The sequence below is a fragment of the Myotis daubentonii genome, chromosome 1 (assembly GCF_963259705.1).
Source record: "Myotis daubentonii chromosome 1, mMyoDau2.1, whole genome shotgun sequence".
Taxonomy (NCBI): Eukaryota; Metazoa; Chordata; class Mammalia; order Chiroptera; family Vespertilionidae; genus Myotis; species Myotis daubentonii.
The window spans coordinates 132,488,925-132,508,376 of record NC_081840.1 but is presented as its reverse complement, the minus strand read 5'-3'; the positions used below and the strand labels follow the sequence as shown (position 1 = coordinate 132,508,376).

Sequence of the window (19,452 nt, the reverse complement as noted above, 5' to 3'; positions counted from 1 at the left end):
CATATGGCTGTGCCATAATTTACTTAATCACCCTCCTATTATGAGACGTTTGGAATACTTTCAGTTTTTGTTATCATAGAATATTCTTTGATGTGGATCCTTGTGTGTCTTTGCCTGTATCTCGAATGATTTCCTTATGGCAGTGTGTCAGAGTGGAGTCGCAGGGTCCCAAACTAGGACTATTTTGAAGACTCCTGGGACATACTGTCAAATTATTTTCCAGAAGTTTATACCTTCACAGTTACAGATGAGAGTAGCTGTGTTACCATATCCCCTCCAGCTTTGAGTATCATACTTTCGAAATCTTCCCTCTACTGCCTGCTCCCCTCAGCCTGGGTAATCCTTTAAATCCCATTTCTGCTGAGTGTTCCCTAATCCCCTGTATGAGTTCAGAGTGTTTGGTTAAATCCAGGATTCTCTACACTTTAAGACCTTTTCATATCACCTTTTCACTATTCTGAAATGAAATCCATGGATGATAGAACTTCAATATACACATTTATATGAAACATTTTGGTTCAAAGTATAATATTTAGGAGAAATAAACTTAAAAAAGCCTGGTCAAGATGCACTTGAAGGCAAAGCGAAAGCAGTTAAGTTGCTAGCTCCCTGAGTTGCTGTGAATGCTGGCATGGCTGGGGAGGTTAGTGACCAATTTTCTGAAATGGTGACTGACTCTTGGCAGATTTCCAGGAGAAAAAAGAAAGAACTTCTTTCGATTTACACTTTACTTGTCATCCTGGAAGATTCAGTGTGATTTTAACTGGGCAAAAATATGTTGTGTTTAGTATGTCAGATAGAGCTCAATTTTACATTTCGTAGCGAACTGTCACTTACATGAATGTCGCAGGGCATAGGAGAATTCTTGTTGTGTGTGACTGTCTCTCACATTTCAGGATAGTTAGTATCTATGGTCCCCAGCCATTACGTACCAATAGCGCCTCTCCACCATTGTGTTAATAATTGAAACAAAAACAAAAAATGCCTTCACAGATGTCCAACTGTGAGACCTACTGAGAACCATTGTGAAGTAATAATATAGTACCCTTCACTTTTCAGACATGATGTTCCTGTTTTTTTGTGTGTTTTTTTTTAAATGGGCTTGCTTGTTGTAAGTTCCCTGTGAACAGTGTCTCTCTCGTAGTGCTGTCCCCAGCAACAGGCGCTGGCATGTATTGATGCCTTGATAATGCTCCTGGAGAGGATGAGCTAATATTTAGATGGCTAGGTCATCCAAAAGGATTCTATATAAGGAGTAGCATGTATATCCATGGAAGAATTTCCGATTTTGGTGAGGAAGCTCTAGTGTCAAGTATAACAACAGTCCACATTTTCTATGAGAAGGCATTTTGCTATGGAATTCACATTATTGTTGTATCTACTTGCTTCAGCAACTCCTTGAGCTAAGCTTAGACTTAGTAAGTTGTTCGAGCTTTTAAGTGAGGAGATTTGTGACAGATTTGAATCCAGGTCTATATGACTCCATAGATGGTACTCATGGCTATTACACTAAAGGATATTGACTATTGATTAAACCAATTGATCTTTATTATATGCAAAACTTTTTATTTTACTCCTAACTTTCTATGAGTTTTGTTTCTAATAAATAGAAATGTTAACAAACTTTCTGACATCTATGGAAATATATGATTTATCTTATTGAACCTATTTATAGGCTTAATTTATAATTTCTCATTTCAGATAATCCTTTCATAACATTTATTCTTATATTTAATTTGGTATATAAGCTTAATGATGGAGTGAATTCATTTTTCTAGGATGGTGTTTAGAATTTTTGTATTGATGTTAATAGGTGAGATCAATCCATAGTTTTCCTTTGTATTAATGTTGGGCTTTTTTTAAAAAAATATATATTTTATTGATTTTTTACAGAGAGGAAGGGAGAGAGATAGAGAGCTAGAAACATCGATGAGAGAGAAACATCGATCAGCTGCCTCCTGCACATCTCCCACCGGGGACGTGCCCACAACCCAGGTACATGCCCTTGACCAGAATCGAACCTGGGACCCTTCAGTCCGCAAGCCGACGCTCTATCCACTGAGCCAAACCGGTTTCGGCAATGTTGGGCTTTGATAAGATAGTTCTGAGAAAAGTTAGTTGGGAATTGTTCTATGTTTGAGGGTGTCTTAGAATAAATTATATATGGGAATTATCTGTTCCTTAAAAGTTTAAAATAACTTACCAAGCAGAGCATCTTCTGTGATACTGTTTTCATTTTATCTGTGATTTTTTTATTCAAATCTTATTTTTCTTTCTTGATATAATTTTAGCAATTTATATTTTTTCTGGAAATAACCATTTCAAAAATTCAACAATATTAACATAGAGTAATACATGGAATTATCATATTAAACAAATTCCTCAGTATCTGTGCATTTATATCATCTTTGTCATTTTTTTAAATCCTCACCTAAGAATATGTTATTGTTTTTAGAGTGACAGGAAGGGAGAAGAAGAGAGAGAGGAAAACATTGATGTGAGGGAGAAACATTGATCAGTTGCCCCCCATACAGGCCCGACTCGGGATTGAACCTGCAACCTTCTTTGTGTACGGGATGACGCTCCAACTGAGTCACCCGGCAGGGGCTCGTCTTTGTCATTTTTAATTTTGTGTATTTGGACTTATTTTTTTAATTTCCTTTTCTTTACTTTCTTTTATCTTTATTGCCAAATATATGTCTTTTATATTCCCACACCCTAACTCTCCTTGATAAACAGTTCATGAATATATTCATGAATTCCTTTTTTGTATTTTATTTATTAGATTTCTATTTTATTTTTCCTTTCTTATTTCTCATTTTAATATTTTCTAATTTTTAAGTTAACTCCTTAGAATCTCTCTCTTTTTAAAAGTAATTTTCTGTTGTTGTTTTTTTTTTCAATAACAAAAGCAGTTTAGTCTGTGAGTTCCTCTAATTACAGATGTGGCTAAATATGCTATCTTATCACATTTTGTTGTTTTCTAAATAGTCCAAAATTGTACTTTTATTTTCTCTTTGACATTGTGGCAATTATTAGAGGAACTTTTCTTTTCTTTTTTTTTTTTTTTTTTGCTTATGGATCTTATGCTTTTGGATCCTTTTGGCTTAAGATTTTACTAGTGTTATTTGATTGTGCTAATAATGACCCACCTACTACTTTCAAGTGTAATATAAAAATGTAACCCAAATGAGATTATAACTCATTTTGAATCTGCCATCTTCTCATATCCAAAGAATACTTCCCTACCAAGATAATTTTGTCGATTAGAATTATAGATCTATTTTATTTTTCTGTTTAGGTTCGAGATGATGATACCTTACTTGGAAAAGTTTGTGGCAATGAAACCCTCTCTCACATTAAATCCATTACTAATAGTATCTGGATCAGGTTTATAATCGATGCTTCTGTTGAAAAAGCTGGTTTCAGTGCTGTTTATCAAGTGGGTAAGAAAACCTATGCCTCAATTTTTAAATGTATAATTTCCCTGATTGTAACATTTTAGTTTCTTGAAATAGTTTTGTCATTTTATGTCCTTAAGCAGCAAGGAAGAAAAAAATCTAATAGTAATGTCACATTCAATTATATCCTTGCACATAATTAGAATTTACAATAAAATTGAGGGCAAAGATCATTTCTCTCTGCACAAATACTACTCTCATTTCCATACTTACAGCTTGTGGAGGTGAATTAACTGGAGAAGGGGTCATTCGCTCGCCCTTTTATCCCAATGTGTATCCAGGAGAACGGATCTGCAGGTGGGCTATCCACCAACCCCAAAGCCAAGTAGTTCTTCTCAACTTCACTGGCTTTGAAATTGGAAGCTCTGTCCACTGTGATACAGATTATATTGAGGTAAGGATAAAACACCTTTGAGTATTTATATTTGGTTGGATATTATTAAAATATTATGTTATATTATCTTCAAATCAGTTACCTGAAACAAAACTAGTTTGCACAGACCAATATTTCTTATGAATATAGATGTAAAAATCCTCAACAAAATACTAGCTAATTGAATGCCTCAGGATATAAAAATGATTATATATAATAGCCAAGTGGGACTTATCTCAGGAATGCAAGCTTGGTATGCATCCCCAAATCACTTAATGTAAAAGGAAATAAAGGAAAAAGCCACATGATTACCTCAATAGATGCCGAAAAGGCACTTGGCAAAGTCCAATACCCTTTCATGATAAAAACACTCAACTAATTAAGAATAGAAGGATACTTCCTTAATCTGGTAAAGGGCATCTGTAAAAAACACACACACCCTACAACTAACAGCACATTTAATGATGAAACACTAAATGCTTTGCCCCTATGGTCAATAAAAACATAAAGATGTCTATTCTCACTTCAACATTGTACTGGAAATTCTAGGTAGGGCAATTAAACAAGGAAAGGAAATAAAATGCCCTCAAATGTAAAGGAAGGATTTAAACTATCTCTATTCACAGATAATGTGATCTTGTATATAGAAAAATCATGCACACACATGAAGTATTAGAACAAATAAATTCAGCAAGTTGCAGGATACAAGATCAAAATGTGAAAGTCATTTCTTTTTCTATACATTAGCAATGAAAATAAAATCAAGGAAATAATTCTATTTATAATAGCATAAAAAGAATAAGTATTGATGGGTACATATTGAAAAAGATGTGTAATACATGCACTCTAAAAACTACAAACCATTGTTGAAGGATATTAAAGTCCTAAGTAAATGGAAAGACAGCTCATGGTCATGGATTATAAGACATAAAGTTGTTAAGATGGCAATACCTCCCAAATTTATCTAAAGATTTAATTCAATCCCTATCAAAATCCCAGCTGGCACTTTTGAAAAAATTTACAAGCTAATTGTAAAATTCACATGGAAATGCAAAGGAATCAGAATAACCAAAGCATTCTTGAGAAAGAACAAAGTTGGAGGACTCACACTTATTTATTTTAAAATTTACAACAAAGGTGTGGTAATCAAGTGTGTTATTTGAGTAAGGATAAAAATATGAAACAATGGAACAAAATGTGAACATCTAGAAATAAATCTATACCTTTCTGGCTAATTGATTTTTAAAAACAGTGCCAAACAATTTCAATGAGAAAAAAAAATAGTTTTTCAACAAATAGTGTGGAATAGCTACATGCAAAATTATGAAACTGGACCCCTTCCTATACCATTCACAAAAATTCACTCAAAATGAATCATAGAACTAAATATGGGAGCTAAAACCCTTTATTTCTAGAAGAAAACATAGGAGTAGGTATTTGTGACCTTAGGTTAGACAAAACCTTTTTAGATAGGACACAAAAAGACAAACAACAAAAGAAAAACTAGGAAAATTAGACTTCATCAAAATTAAAAAGAACCTAATTTTTAAAATATGCAAAAATATTAATATATATTTCTTCAAAGAAGATATACAAATGGCCAATAAGTACATGAAAAGATGCTCAACATCACTAATCATCAGGGAAATACAAGTCAAACCACAATGAGGTAGTGCTTCATACCGACTAGGATGGCTATAAACAAGAGGTCAGATAATAACAAGAGTTGGCAAGGATTTGGAGAAATGGAAACCCTTTTACACTTGTACACTGCTGGTAAGCATTTAAAATGGCATAGCTGCTTTGGAAAAGAGTTGGCAGTTCCTCAAAAAGTTATCTAGAGTTATCATTTGATCCAGCAATTCCACTCTTAGGTATATACCCAAGGAAAATAAAATGTGTCTACACAATGATGTGTACATGAGTGACTACAATTATTAGTCATAATAGCAAAGTAGTATAACAATCTATGTGTTCATCAACTAATGAATGAATTAATGTAATGTGCTTTATCCACACATGGAATATTATCTGGCATTAAAAAGGAATGATATAATGACACATAACTTTGAAAACATTATGTTAAGTGAAAGAAGCTAGTCACAAAAGCCACATATTATATGATTCCATTTATTTGAAACGCAGATTAGACTATGGAGATAGAAAGTAAATTAGTGGCTGCCTGGAGCTTGGGTTTGAGGAGAATGGGGAATGATAGCTAACAGGCATGGAGTTTCTTTTGGGATGACAAAAATATTCTAAAATTGAATGTTACCATATTAATAAAAACATTTCAGAAGTAATTATTCTTAAAGCAGTTTTTCATAATAATTATTTAATAATAAATTTGAATATATCTTTTTAACCTTAGATTGGTAGCAGTTCTATTTTGGGTTCTACTGAAAATAAAAAATATTGTGGCACAGACATACCTTCGCTTATAACATCTGTGTACAATTTTCTTTATGTAACATTTGTGAAAAGTTCTTCTACTGAAAATCATGGTTTCATGGCTAAGTTCAGTACTAAAGATTTGGGTAAGTGGTTGACACTTTCTTCTGCTTTGTTTCTCAGGCTTATGTCAGAATAAGTAAACAATGGAAATGTACTATTACAAAAAATCTATCCATACTGTAGATGTATACTTATCTACACTGTAAACTTTTAATGTACACTCTAAAGAAAAATATATCTTTTGTAATCAGCACATAGCAAGAGTTAATTGATGTCTATTAATAAGATTAAAACCAAGTTATCTGAAGTAGCATATAAGGAAACCTTTTCTTTTTGAACTTTTAAGAAGTTATGATCAGATTACTTTATCTTGATTTTCAGGTAGCTTGTTGGTTACTCATTCTAACAATTATTATTTTTACTTCAATAGCATGTGGAAAAACTCTCACAGAGCCAACAGGAATTATTCAAAGTCCTGGTCATCCAAATATCTACCCTCATGGTATCAACTGTACCTGGTATATATCAGTCCAACCTGGCTTCCTGATAAATTTGATATTCAGGAGATTTCATCTGGAGTTTCATTACAATTGCACAAGTGACTATCTGGAAGTTTATGACACTGGTTCTGGGACATCTCTTGGGAGGTGAGATTATTTTGGTTTAGTTTTTTTTCACACAAAAAATTTTCTTGTGTCATTGAAGGATGTTAAAGTCCACCATGTTGTGTTATAAAAACCAGGTGAGATTAACATGCTTCTCAATGGCCACTCCTGCATTACTACTCTGTAGCCTTGGCACTTTATATATTTAAGTTTTGACATGTGTGTATACCCATGAAGGCATCACTAAAATCAAAATAATGCACACATCCATTATCCCCAAATCCTTCTTTCTGCCCATGATAATTTCTCACTGCCCCCATTCCTAGGAAACCACTGCCCTGCTTTCTCTCACTGTAAATTGGCTTGCATATTCTGGAAGTGGAGTCATACTGTACATACTATTTTTTTTAAAACTGGCTTTCCTGATCAGCATAATGTATTGGTTGACTTCTTGGATCTGAGAGCTTACAATTTTATCAAATTTGAAAAATTTTTGGCCATTAGTTCTTAAAATAACTTTGAGGACCCGACTCTGATTACTTGTATCTTAGGTCATTTTGATATTGTCCCAGGACTCACTGATACTCCGTTCATTTGATTTTGAGTCTTTGCTCTCTGTGTGTTTCATTTTGGAAAATTTGTATTGTTATGTATTCAAGTGCCCTAATCTGATTTTCTGCAATGCCTGTTCTGCTGTTAACCCTACCATGTGTAGTTTTCATCTCAAACGTTATAGTTTTCATTTCTAGAAGTTTGCTTTGGGCCATCGTTTTATCTTCCCATGTTTCTACTTTGCACATTAATGTTTTCCTCTAGATTCCTAATCTGTGAGATTCAGTTATAACTATTTTAATGTCTTTGACTGTGAATTCAGTCATCTGTGGCATTTCTTGCTATGTTTTGGTGGGTCAGTCTTTCTTCTCATTATGGTTTATACTTTCCTCTCATGCCTGGTAATATTTGATAGGATGCCAGATATTTTTAATTTTGTGTTTTTGTGCACTGGACATTATTGTATTCCTATAAGTATTCTTGAGGTTTGTTTTGGGATGCAATGAAGTTATTTGGGAACAGTTTGATCATGTCCAGTTTTGCTTTTCAAGTCACTTGTTTACCTTTGCTGCTTGATATTCAGTGCCTTGAAAGCCATTGTTTTATGTATTTTAGTATTTTTAGGTTCAAGGTTACATCCAGCTCCTCTTTGTTGAAAAATGGAATTTTCCTAATGTTTTTTAAATTTCTTGCATTTCATTTTTTCATCTACTTTTTAGATGTTCTTCCTTTACCCATTATTTTCTTAAACTTATTTCGCACCTGCTTTTAATCTCCCTTTTCATTTTTTGCTCTTATTTGTCTTAATCTTTCATTTTAAAAACTTTTTATTTTTAATGGTACTTGACTCATAATCACTGAAAAACACATATTTTTTGCTGAATGGCATAAACTGCCATAATGTTCTCGCCCAGTTTGGCAGATATGGGCATATACAGAGTCATTTAAAATATTAATGAATTCAAAAAATAAAATATTAATAAGTTCATCCAATTTTATTTTTATCAAGATATCAAATCTATTTTAACATTGAAATAGTATTACACACCATTTTTTCTTTTTCTCCTTCAGAAATTAATCAGTCTAGTTTCCATATATTTGGTTTCTATTTTTTCCCTTTGCATTTGGTTAATCTCACCAAGTGTGCATTGATTTGAGATTTCTATTTCATAGTCACTCCTTTTTTAAAATTCTTTATTGATTAAAGTATTACATAAGTCTCCTTTTTCCCCCATTGATCTCTCCCTGGTCACTCGCTCCCCACAGCACATGCCTTCACCCCCCTAGTATCTGAGTCCATTGGTTATACTTATATGCATGCATACAAGTCCTTTGGCTGATCTCTTACTCCACCCCTCACCCTCCCCTGCCTTCCCTCTGAGGTTTGATGGTCTGTTCAATGCTTCTTTGTCTCTGGATCTATTTTTGTTCATCAGTTTATGTTGTTCAGTATATTGCATAAATGAGTGAGATCGAGTGGTATTTATCTTTCCCTGACTGACTTATTTTGCTTAGCACAATGCTCTCCATGTCTATCCATGCTGTTGTGAATGCTAAGATTTCCTTCTTTTTTACAGCAGCATAGTATTCCACTGTCTAGATGTACCACAGTTTTAACAGCACAATTTACCATAGCTAAGATTTGGAAACAGCCTAAGTGCCCATCATCAGTTGAGTGGATTAAAAAACTGTGGTATATCTAGTCACTCCTTCTTACAAGTGTTTCTCTAGAAAACTTCTCCTGGCATGTTTTTGATCACAACTCTACTTTTAGCATGACTAGAATCGTTTTTCTGAATAAAGCTGCTTTTATTCAGCCAAAATTTGACATGGCTTAGTAATCAAACTCTTACCTCTGCATAGGCCAGCTGTCAAAGGAGAATATATTTTACCTACATAGGGTTTGTTATCCTAGGCACTATTTTAGGTCCTTTATATACAGTATATTGACTCATGAAATTTTCAAAACAACCCTGTGAAGTAGTTACTATTATCATTCTCAGTTTAGAGATGGAGAAACTGAGGCATAGAGGTTGAGTGACCTGCTCAAAGTCACAATGGCTGTAAATGATAGAACTGACTCAAGTCTGTGCTTTATGCGTTTATGTCATGGGGTTTCCTTTTGTTGTGAAAAGTTCATTACATTTCTGTCAATAAGTTCAATAATATGCTATATGGTGACCTAGCATAGCTTGTAATTTCTAATTTCATTAAACTTATACAACAAGTCATATAGCCAGGTACACACATAAAACTTTTAGGGAAGCAATCATGAATAGGGAGATATTTGCAATTTTGTAAAGGTTTGTGCCTAAAGATAATAGGGGATATTATTATTTTTACATGTCCTAATTTTGGTGCATTATCTAAAGTGTACTAAAAGATTTTAAACCTGTGTTCTTTTTTGTTTTTGTTCCAAATAGATATTGTGGAAAATCAGTCCCACCCTCTCTTATCAGCAGTAACAGCTCATTAATGCTTGTGTTTGTGGCTGACTCTGACATTGCTTATGAAGGCTTTTTAATAGAATACGAATCAACTAATGCATCAGCAGGTAACAAAACAGCATTTGTATACTTGGATTCCTTTACTCCATTATTAGTGGTACTATGAAAATACTTTATCCCCCAATGAAAGCTATATTTAGAACAACATGTAGTGACTTCAGTATCTTTCCTATTAAAAATAGAGGAATGATTAAATGAGTATTGTTTCAATGATAAAAATTTTCTAATTTTCAAAATTGGAAGGAGGTTTTATAAGAGGATGTTTTTGTTCTTAGGAACTACACACTTATGTTTTCAGGGCTAAAGATATGGAGTGTTTTCAGATTACTCTTAAGTGGTTCAGAGAATAAAGGAGTGAGCAAGTCAGAGCGGGAGAAAGGGTGGGGGATGGAAAGCAATGGGGGCGACATGCAAATATGCAGTAAATCTGGCTAAAAGGAATTCAGGAGCTATTTATTGCAATTTTTCTATGAGTTTAAAATTCTACCAAAATAAAGTTCAATTTCTTCTACCAAAGAAATCAAATATGCATTTTAAGAAATTAAAAAAGAACAACAGCAGATGAAATAAGAGGCTACTTACACAGAATTTTATGGCAGGAAATAAAAGATTTCTTGACAAAATAGACATTTCTAAATTTGACTTAATAAAATTGAACCTTTTCAGTATTCATAAATTTTCTTATATTTTTCTTATTAATTAATTTTCATCATTATTTTGCTCTTTGTAAATGCAATGTAGGAACAATTACCTTTTGCAAGGAGAGTCTTTAATGTAATACAAGCATGTCAAACTCACGGCCCACCAGCCATGAGTTTGACATGCTTGATGTAATATGTAAACCAGATGCCCCAACCCTAAAACCTGTGGGGTTTAGGAGTATTATGTTTATTATGTTTATGTTCCCACCTGGGATGTGTACCAGTTTAGAGAGTCTGGGTTTTCCTTTTTCATCATATTTAGAAAAAAATTTAATGATCCAAGATACTATCCAGTGTAAGTCTATAGTGGACAGATGCTGAGTTTCCCAAGCATATCCTAGCCTTTGGATTCCCCAGAAACATGGTATGACTCCCTGATGCCCCTTCGGAAAGCACTGGGAGCTTTTCCTGTGCCAGGACGTGCTCCCTCTGACAGCGTCAGGTGCCCAGAGATCCCAGGTGCTCGTCTTTTAAAGCTCCCACTCCCATAAATAAATAAAAAAAAATACATAAATGAATATAAAAGCCTAATACTGTATGCAAATTGTCCCTGGGGGAGTTGGACCGGGAGACTGATCGCTTGCTATGATGTGCGCTGATCACCAGGGGGTGGCGCAGAATGAAGGGAGGCCCTGACCAGCAGCCCGAAGTCCCTGATCGGCCCTGATCACCAGCCAGGCCTAGGGACCCTACCCATGCATGAATTTCATGTACCGGGCCTCTAGTAAATAAATAAATAAATAAAATTTAAAAACAAATCTCCCACTCAGAATCCCTACCCAATTTTTCATTTATTTCTCTTCAGAGTGGCTAGACACTACCATTCATTTCAGGCAAAACTGCTGTTCTGTGCAGTAATTGAAGTTCTATGTCTTGGTAGCATGGCTTTAGAGCTCTTCAGAAGACTGTGAGGGAATCATAGACCTTTCTCTCCTGCGGGACCCTCTCTAGGAAACGGTTCATTTTCCAACCTAAGCTCACGGGAAATTGAATCCTCATCGTTTAAAACAGGTTATGTTATATGATTGACTTATTCACTGGACTTTTTTCAGTTGTTTAACATCCAATGACTAAAATTGACTTTTCAAGAAATTCCAGTGTGCACACAATTTTCCATCCTTCTATAGTTTCTTCTGCCTCATATATTTGGCCAGAACCACACTGAATTTTAGATTAGGTTTTGGATAAAATCACTTGAACTCTCTGGGCCACAGTTTTCTCATCTGTAAAATTAAGGGATTAAATCAGATGACCTTTGAGATGTCTTCTAGCTTTAATCAACTATATGACCATAGTTTAATTTGCTGCATGAATAAGCTAGCAGTATCTTAGATAACATATGATGCAGGCAGGGCCTCCTGGAAATGTTATGGGAATTTTTGTAATAATATGAAAAGTAAGACATATCTCTGTGATGACTAAAACAGCTCTGTTAATACCACACTAGCTTGTAAGGCAGTCAATATCTAGTGCAATAAGATCCCAGAGCAAGCAAAATAATCTGGCAGGGAGGGTGTTAAAGTTAAATTCTAATTACATATTTTTTTCAGAAAGATAAGATACAGGTAAAATAAAAGTAAGTTGAGAAAAAGGAAGGGAGCAAGCTGGACAGAAAGGGAAACTGATGAAGAAAGAGGACACAAGAAAAGACAAGTGATGAAAGAGAAGAGGACCCTGAGGTGGCAAACTGGGAAGGCTCACCGTCCGCCTCCCTGGGTGCTGACCACTGCTTTGGCCTCTGGTCCAGGCAGGGCTGACATCACAGACCAGGGAGTGTTCCTTTTCCACCCTTTGGCTAAGCCTGGCCGCTCCCTGGGTGCCTGCTGTTTTGCTCAGGGAAGGACTGGACTAGCTCAGGAAGGAGGCTGATGTGGGGGTTGGGCTGGTGACAACCAGGCAGTGGGGGAGCTCACCAGGCAGCCAGAGTCCAAGTGAGTTCCCACCTGGAAATAGGCAGGTGTTAGGACACTTTTCTTTTCAGTTGTCACCTTATTTTTTTAGACTTTCAGCCTAATAAAACCTTATCACAGAAAAGCATTAATAGACGCTCAGTCATTGGCCCTCATTCTATTTTATGGCTTTAGCAGAAGTTACTTTCAGAGCAATAATGACATTTTTGGTTCTTGATTTCTAGTTCCTCGGCACAACAGGTGTGAGTTTCTCTGCTGAAGTCTTTCCTGTCTTTCTCTGATAAAGGCTGTATTTCCTGACCGGACTCCAGTTCCGTTTCCATCTGCAATGCAGACTATGGGCTATGATGTCAGCCTCTAAGTATGTGTGTGGGAGGAAGAGATTGGCTTCTGGTCATTGCTTTGACTCCCTCCCTCATCACTGTTTCTGCCTTTGTCCAGATGTGCCTGGGAAGTAGAAACAACAAACTAACAAGTAAAATGTCTGAGGGTCGAAACTCTTATGATTTGCTTAGTAACTGATCATAAGATTAGGTTTTAAATGTTTGCTTATTTAAAGTATGAAATATTTGAATTCTGAGAGATACTTAACTTTACTCATTTAATTTGTAAATTAGGTCCAGTAATGCAGTGTTTCCAAATTCTACTGTTCATAAGTAATTTGGGGCGGAACTTTCTTGTTACAAATTTCCTTGATTAGTTAATCTTACTGATTTAAACTGTAATTTTATATTCTATTAACATTTACTTCATAGACACTAATATAATATTACAGAGAGAATTTTAAAAGTATAAGAGTTGAGAAATGTACCTGATACATTTTCTACGTTAACATTAGATGAAAACCTACATAACATCTAATTTAATGTTTTTCAAACATTAAAACATTCATGCCTCATTAGTAGGCCATGAAATTAACTTAGGTTACTACCTACATTTGTTAAAAGTATGGAATAGAATAGAAAGTATCAGAGTTTATCATACTGAGTTAGGTATTATTTCACCAAACCTGTTTGCTATATCTATTGTGTGTGTGTGTAATTGATGTAAATGTATTTTTATGGTGTATCAGAAAGTTCAAAACACCAATGTAGTTCGGTTACCTGATTTTTTAAATGAGGAAAATTGAAATCAAGAATTGAATTTATCCTCCCAAGAATACACAGCTAGTTGGTTTCGAAGCCAAAACCCAACAATCCAGTCCCCAAATCCAATCTGTTTGTTTTGCCACATCTAGGTTAGCTCTTGGAAATGCCCTACATGAACTGCCCATTGTGTGGCTGGTAACATTCAATTCACGGCTATGGTAAAATTGTGGTAGACTTTCCTATTTTCTTAAAAGAGAAGTGCTTTCTAACCACCTAGGGAAATGACAGGAAGTATCAGAACCACATCAACATAGGGTTAAAAGTGTGCCCTGGTGGGATTTCTCAGTCTCCTTATTCCCAATTAAGAGTGACTGTCCCCCCCTTCCGGGCCCTCCCCCCGCCTCTGCCCCAGTGTGTGTTTAGTGCTGTTTCTCGTCAGTCATTTTGGAATGTCCCTAGAGTTACCTAAGAGTTAGAGGTCAGAAATGTTATTCAGCCCTGGCTGGTGTGATTTAGTTGGTTAGGCGTCCTCCTATCACTGAAAAGTTGCTGGTTGGATTCCTGGTCAGGGCACATCTCTCAGTTGTGTGCTAGATTCCAGGTAGGGGGTGTGCTGGAGACAGCCAATGGTTCATTCTCACATCAATGTTTCTCCCACTCTCCCTTCCTCTTTCTCTAAAAATACATTTTTAAAAAAGAAATGATAACCAGAAGGGCAAGAGAATATTTCTTTAGAAGAAAAGAATAGAGTTCTGTTTCTATTTTATGTTACTATTAGTGCCCCGGTGCATGGATTCGTGCACATTGAAAGGAAATTAATTAGAAGGTGGCAGGCCAGGTGGGATTGAGCAAGAAGGGTCAGACACACCCTGGAGCCAACCTCCCGCAGTCTCTCCCCAGCCGGCTGCACCTGGGGTGGAACCGGGGCTCGAAGGTCATCTGTGGCGTGAATGGGGTCCCTCCTGCAGGTGGGTCCCTGGGCCTGGCTTGTGGGATCGGGCTGAAACCGGCTCTCTGACATCCCCTGAGGGTCCCAGATCGCCAGAGGGCCATTCTTGGGTGACATAACCTGGAATCGGGCTCTTTCCTCTCTGGTTCCGGGTGCGTCACCTGAGAACCGCATCTGCCAAGTCATCGCAGCTTGGCAGCTCCTGCATTGAGCGACTGCTCCCTGGTGGTCATTGCGCATCATAGGTATCAGTCAGATGGTCAAACAGTCAGATGGTCACTTAGGCATATAATTTTTTAAATCCTCACTAGAGGAAATGTTCATTGATTTTAGAGAGAGGAAGGGGTGGGGGAGAGAAACAACAATAGGTTGACTCTGTATGCACCCCTACCTCCACTGGGAATTCAACCTGAAACTTAGGTATGTGCCCTGACCAGTGCATAGGGCAATGCTCTCACCAACTGAGCCACACCTGTCAAGGCCTGATTCTATTTTAAAAGTTAAATCCCATAGAGCAGTTTTCCCAAACTCTATTGTTCATAAAAAACTTAGGGTGGGATTTTCTTATTACACATTCAGGTGTTAGGGTTCCCCCCAGAAATTCTAATTCAAATAGGTCTAGAGTGGGTTTTCACCAAGCAATTTAAGTTATTGTAATGAAAGTTTGCAGTTCCCCAGAGACTCCGAAAGTCAATCTTAACACATAAATTGCAGTATATAATTACAACTGGGATGTAATTGTGGACAGGGTTGTAACTGCTCACGGTGGAAAGTACTTTCCATGACAGGGTCAAAGAAGGCTGAAGACAAGTCAGAAGTCTTGGTTCTTGTCTTGACTTCAATACTAAAATGCTTTGGGCAAATCAGAATCCTCTCTGCTTCTTGAATTCTGTGTTTTCTGCTGTGAGATATTCAGATATTTTTCCCTCTCTAAGGGTGTTAGTCAGTCTATTGATCTTTTAAAGTTTTATTTCCTTATTGGTCAGTATTTTCTCATACTTTTGTGTATATGGGTGTCCTGGCACTTCCCAGCTCAGGCATATTTATTATTTAATTTCTTAGTCCTAGAATGGAAATGCTAAAGAAAACATCTAATTGTGCCCTGCCCCTGCTCCGTGGGTTTGCACTTGGGCCCAATGAAGGCGGTGGGGAGGTGGCGGGCTGTTTGGCCTCCTTCCGACACCCTGGGTGTAGGGCCAGGTCTCGGCCTTCCTTGGGGCCCCTTCTCCGCCCTCATGGCAGACGCGGGAGGACAGGGGCTGGAGAGGGTGGCCGTGTGCTCCCCATCTCCATCTCTGTTGCTGGGCGGCAGCAATTCCTCCACGAACCTGTTGTCTCCCCTTCGCCATTAGAGCTTCCCGTTTGACAACGATGGTGATGGTGACGGGGAGAATGAAGAATAAGTGGACGAAGATGCCCAAGTCTCAGTGGCCATGGGGGAGCCTGGGAGGAATGGGGTGACAGGGCTGCGCCAGTGTGGTGGAATCCAAAGATAACCAAGACGAGCAGAAACGGGTGCGCTTACCAGCGAGCAGCCTGATGCCAGGGGAAGTGTGGTTTGTTGGCAAAGAAAAAGAACGTGACTGTCTGCAACAGGACGCTCTAGACCAGTGGTTCTCAGCCTCTGGCCCTTTAAATACAGTTCCTCATGTTGTGACCCAACCATAAAATTATTTTTGTTGCTACTTCATAACTGTAATGTTGCTACTGTTATGAATCGTAATGTAAATATCTGATATGCAGGATGGTCTTAGGCGACCCCTGTGAAAGGGCCGTTCGACCGCCAAAGGGGTCGCGACCACAAGTTGAGAACCGCTTATCTAGAGGAATTAAATCAGAAAAAAAGAAAATAAAAGGCAGAATGTGAATAAAGAAAGATAATTGCTGAAGAAAAGCACAAAGACTTGGTTGAGAAAAAGAATAAACAGAAAAGAAAGGGGCCGAAACCGGTTTGGCTCAGTGGATAGAGCGTCGGCCTGCGGACTGAAGGGTCCCAGGTTCGATTCCGGTCAAGGGCATGTGGCTGGGTTGTGGGCACATCCCCAGTAGGAGATGTGCAGGAGGCAGCTTATCGGTGTTTCTCTCTCATCGATGTTTCTGACTCTCTGTCTCTCTCCCTTCCTCTCTGTAAAAAACCAATAAAATATATTTAAAAAAACAAAAAAGAAAAGAAAGTGAACAAAAAATTAATGAAATGGAGGAAAAAGCAGCAAAAGGATTGGAGAAAGATCGTTTGTAAGAAAAAGAAAAAGAAAAAGATAAAGAATGGTTAAGGGAAAAATGCCGAAGAATGTGAGTAGAAGAAAGAAAAGGAAAAAGAGAAACAACATCACGCTGAATTACAGGAAAAAAACAGAAATTGCAGAAAAATGTTTAAGGAGTGGTTGGAAAATGCAAAAAATGAACCTCCTCCAGTTACAAAGAGCTATGGGTATGCCAATGGAAAACTTACAGGATTTTACAGTGGAAATTCTTATCCAAAACCAGCCCTTTATAATCTAATTCCTGGAAATCTACTCATAGGCCTCCTCCCAAAGACTAAAGATCTACTAGGAAAAAATATTAAAGGCCTGAAATAAGTCAGCCACACAGGTCTTCATCTCTGGTAATTCAGAAAGCCAGAACCAACCGTTGCCTTGGGACTTTGCGCAGAATACAAAGATAGGAGACGTGGGAAATTGCATACTTTTGCCTGTAGATACTTAATTTTAAAATCAGAAATTGTGTTTTTTACTCTCAGTCAGTAGCTCAACATTTGATATGACTATTGACAAGTACAAATTTTTGCATTTATATATGGAGTCCTTAGAACTTTTTAAAGAAGATATTTTTAACATATTTTTATTGATTTCAGAGAGGAAGGGAGAGGGAGAGATAAAAACATCAATCATGAGAGAATCATTCATCAGCTGCCTCCTGCACACCCCCTACTGGGGACTGAGCCCGCAACCTGGGCACATGGCCTGACTGGGAATTAAACCGTGACCTCCTGGTTCATAGGTTGACTATCAACCACTGGGCCATGCCAACTGGGCAAGGAAGATATTATATACAATCCATCTTTGAAGGATAGATGATTGATTAACAACTGTGTTGTATTTAGCTTGTACTAAAACCACTGTAATACCAATAAAATCAACAATTTTTCTTGTGGGGGAAAAAAAAGAAAACATCTAATAGTAATATTCCTAATCTTCTACTCATTCTCATTCCTGAATTGGCATTTCCTGTACAGAGAAACCAGGGATTATTAAATAGTACAGGATTTGGAAAGGGAGGACTTGGCTTTGAATTTTTATCTTTGGTTTGTCGAAACTAAGTGATTTTAAAACTTAACCTCTGGGAGTCTCAGAAGCTCCCTCATCCATACCTTTCTAAAAAGTGGAGTTATAATAACTGGCTCTCTCACATAGTTGGGGATAATAAAAGGAGACATTCTATGGGAAAATTACACAGTAGCTGTGAAACACGACAACTGTGCCAGGTGTAAAATAGAATGACTGATGTCCAAGTGCAGTTTATTACACTAGGGGCTGTAGTGAGTTAGCTTACATTCACATCCATCTGAATTGGTCACCTGTGAGGGAGAATCAAAAGCGAATTCTGTGACTGCTGAACAGCGAATTGTAGAGCAAAATGTTAGATTTTGATTAGGGAGGCTTCTTCTTTCCTAGAGGGAGCAATTGAACCTGTAATTTTATCTTCCCTCAAGGCTTCACTTTGAAGAATGTTAAGCCAAAGATGCCAATAGAAGCTGATGACGGTTCCTGGTTTGACTATTATTTAACACATATTTAGAAAATCTGAGGTCAAATGGATTCATGCAGACACAAACATCTCATGAGTGATTTCAGAAAGCACCACTTGCCCTGGCCAGTTTGGCTCAGTGCATAGAGTGTCCGCCTGTGGACTGAAGGGTCCTAGGTTCGATTCTGGTCAAGGGCACATGCCCAGGTTGCAGGCTCAATCCCCAGTAGGGCGCGTGCAGGAGGCAGACAATCAGTGATTCTCTCTCATCATTGATGTTTCTATCTCTCTCTCCTTCTCCCTTCCTCTCTGAAATCAATTAAAATATTAGAAAAAAAAAAGAGAAAGCACCACTTATAGATTGATCCCTAATGTAATTCACAATCACATAATTCAATAATCATGTTATTGCATAAGGCGAAGAAAGGAGATGGTGGAGCAGTTACCCATAATCTAGGGTCTCTCTAAAAGATTCATTCTCAGATCCCTTTATTCTATTCCTGTCCCCCAAATTGTATGGGGCTGATATCATCACTGCTTTATGGGTTGGAGGGATTATCCATGTTTTGGATTTTCCCCTTTCATAATGAGTTGAATGCTGTTACTAAAACTTTTTGAAAATGCTTAGTGGAGACAAAGATACATCATGATTTTTAGAAAGATACAGCTTTGTGTTTTGTAATGGTCCACCAGGGAAATTTGCATATATTCTCTTTTCTTTCTTGACATTTTTTTTTTTGAGGTTGGTCAGAAAGAAAGATCTGTGAGGCCTGTCAATAGTAGTTTTTGATCTTCAGAGATATCCCTTTCCATCTCAGCTCAGTTGAATATGCTAGTAGTGAATGGGAGAAATATACTGTTCTTTTTCATCTCTTTGTAAATGTTACTAGACTATCACAAAAGGTGAAGAGCCATTGGAAATGAGCATTCCTTTGCCAACATAAGTTATAAACAAGAAGCACTTTTATGTTTGCATTTTGTATTGATGTAGTAAGAATTATGCCAACAGATGATTGTGGGAACACATTCAATTTTACTTATTTGTTCTTATTACAAAGCATAAGATGAAACAAAAGCCTAGCATTAGTATTTCTCTGTATTAATA

The 19,452-nt window shown here is 37.0% G+C and overlaps 1 protein-coding gene and 1 pseudogene across 1 annotated transcript in view; both read left to right on the top strand.

Moving 5' to 3' along the window:
- CUBN (cubilin) overlaps nucleotides 1-19,452 on the top strand; it is a 284,448-nt gene that overhangs the window by 40,062 nt on the left and 224,934 nt on the right. The window contains exons 18-22 of the mRNA XM_059660312.1: nucleotides 3,302-3,446; nucleotides 3,677-3,855; nucleotides 6,206-6,371; nucleotides 6,719-6,935; nucleotides 9,869-9,999. Coding sequence (XP_059516295.1) covers nucleotides 3,302-3,446; nucleotides 3,677-3,855; nucleotides 6,206-6,371; nucleotides 6,719-6,935; nucleotides 9,869-9,999 — 838 coding nt within the window. The remainder of the gene's footprint in view (nucleotides 1-3,301; nucleotides 3,447-3,676; nucleotides 3,856-6,205; nucleotides 6,372-6,718; nucleotides 6,936-9,868; nucleotides 10,000-19,452) is intronic.
- Nucleotides 15,737-17,265, top strand: LOC132228276 (coiled-coil domain-containing protein 34-like; annotated as a pseudogene).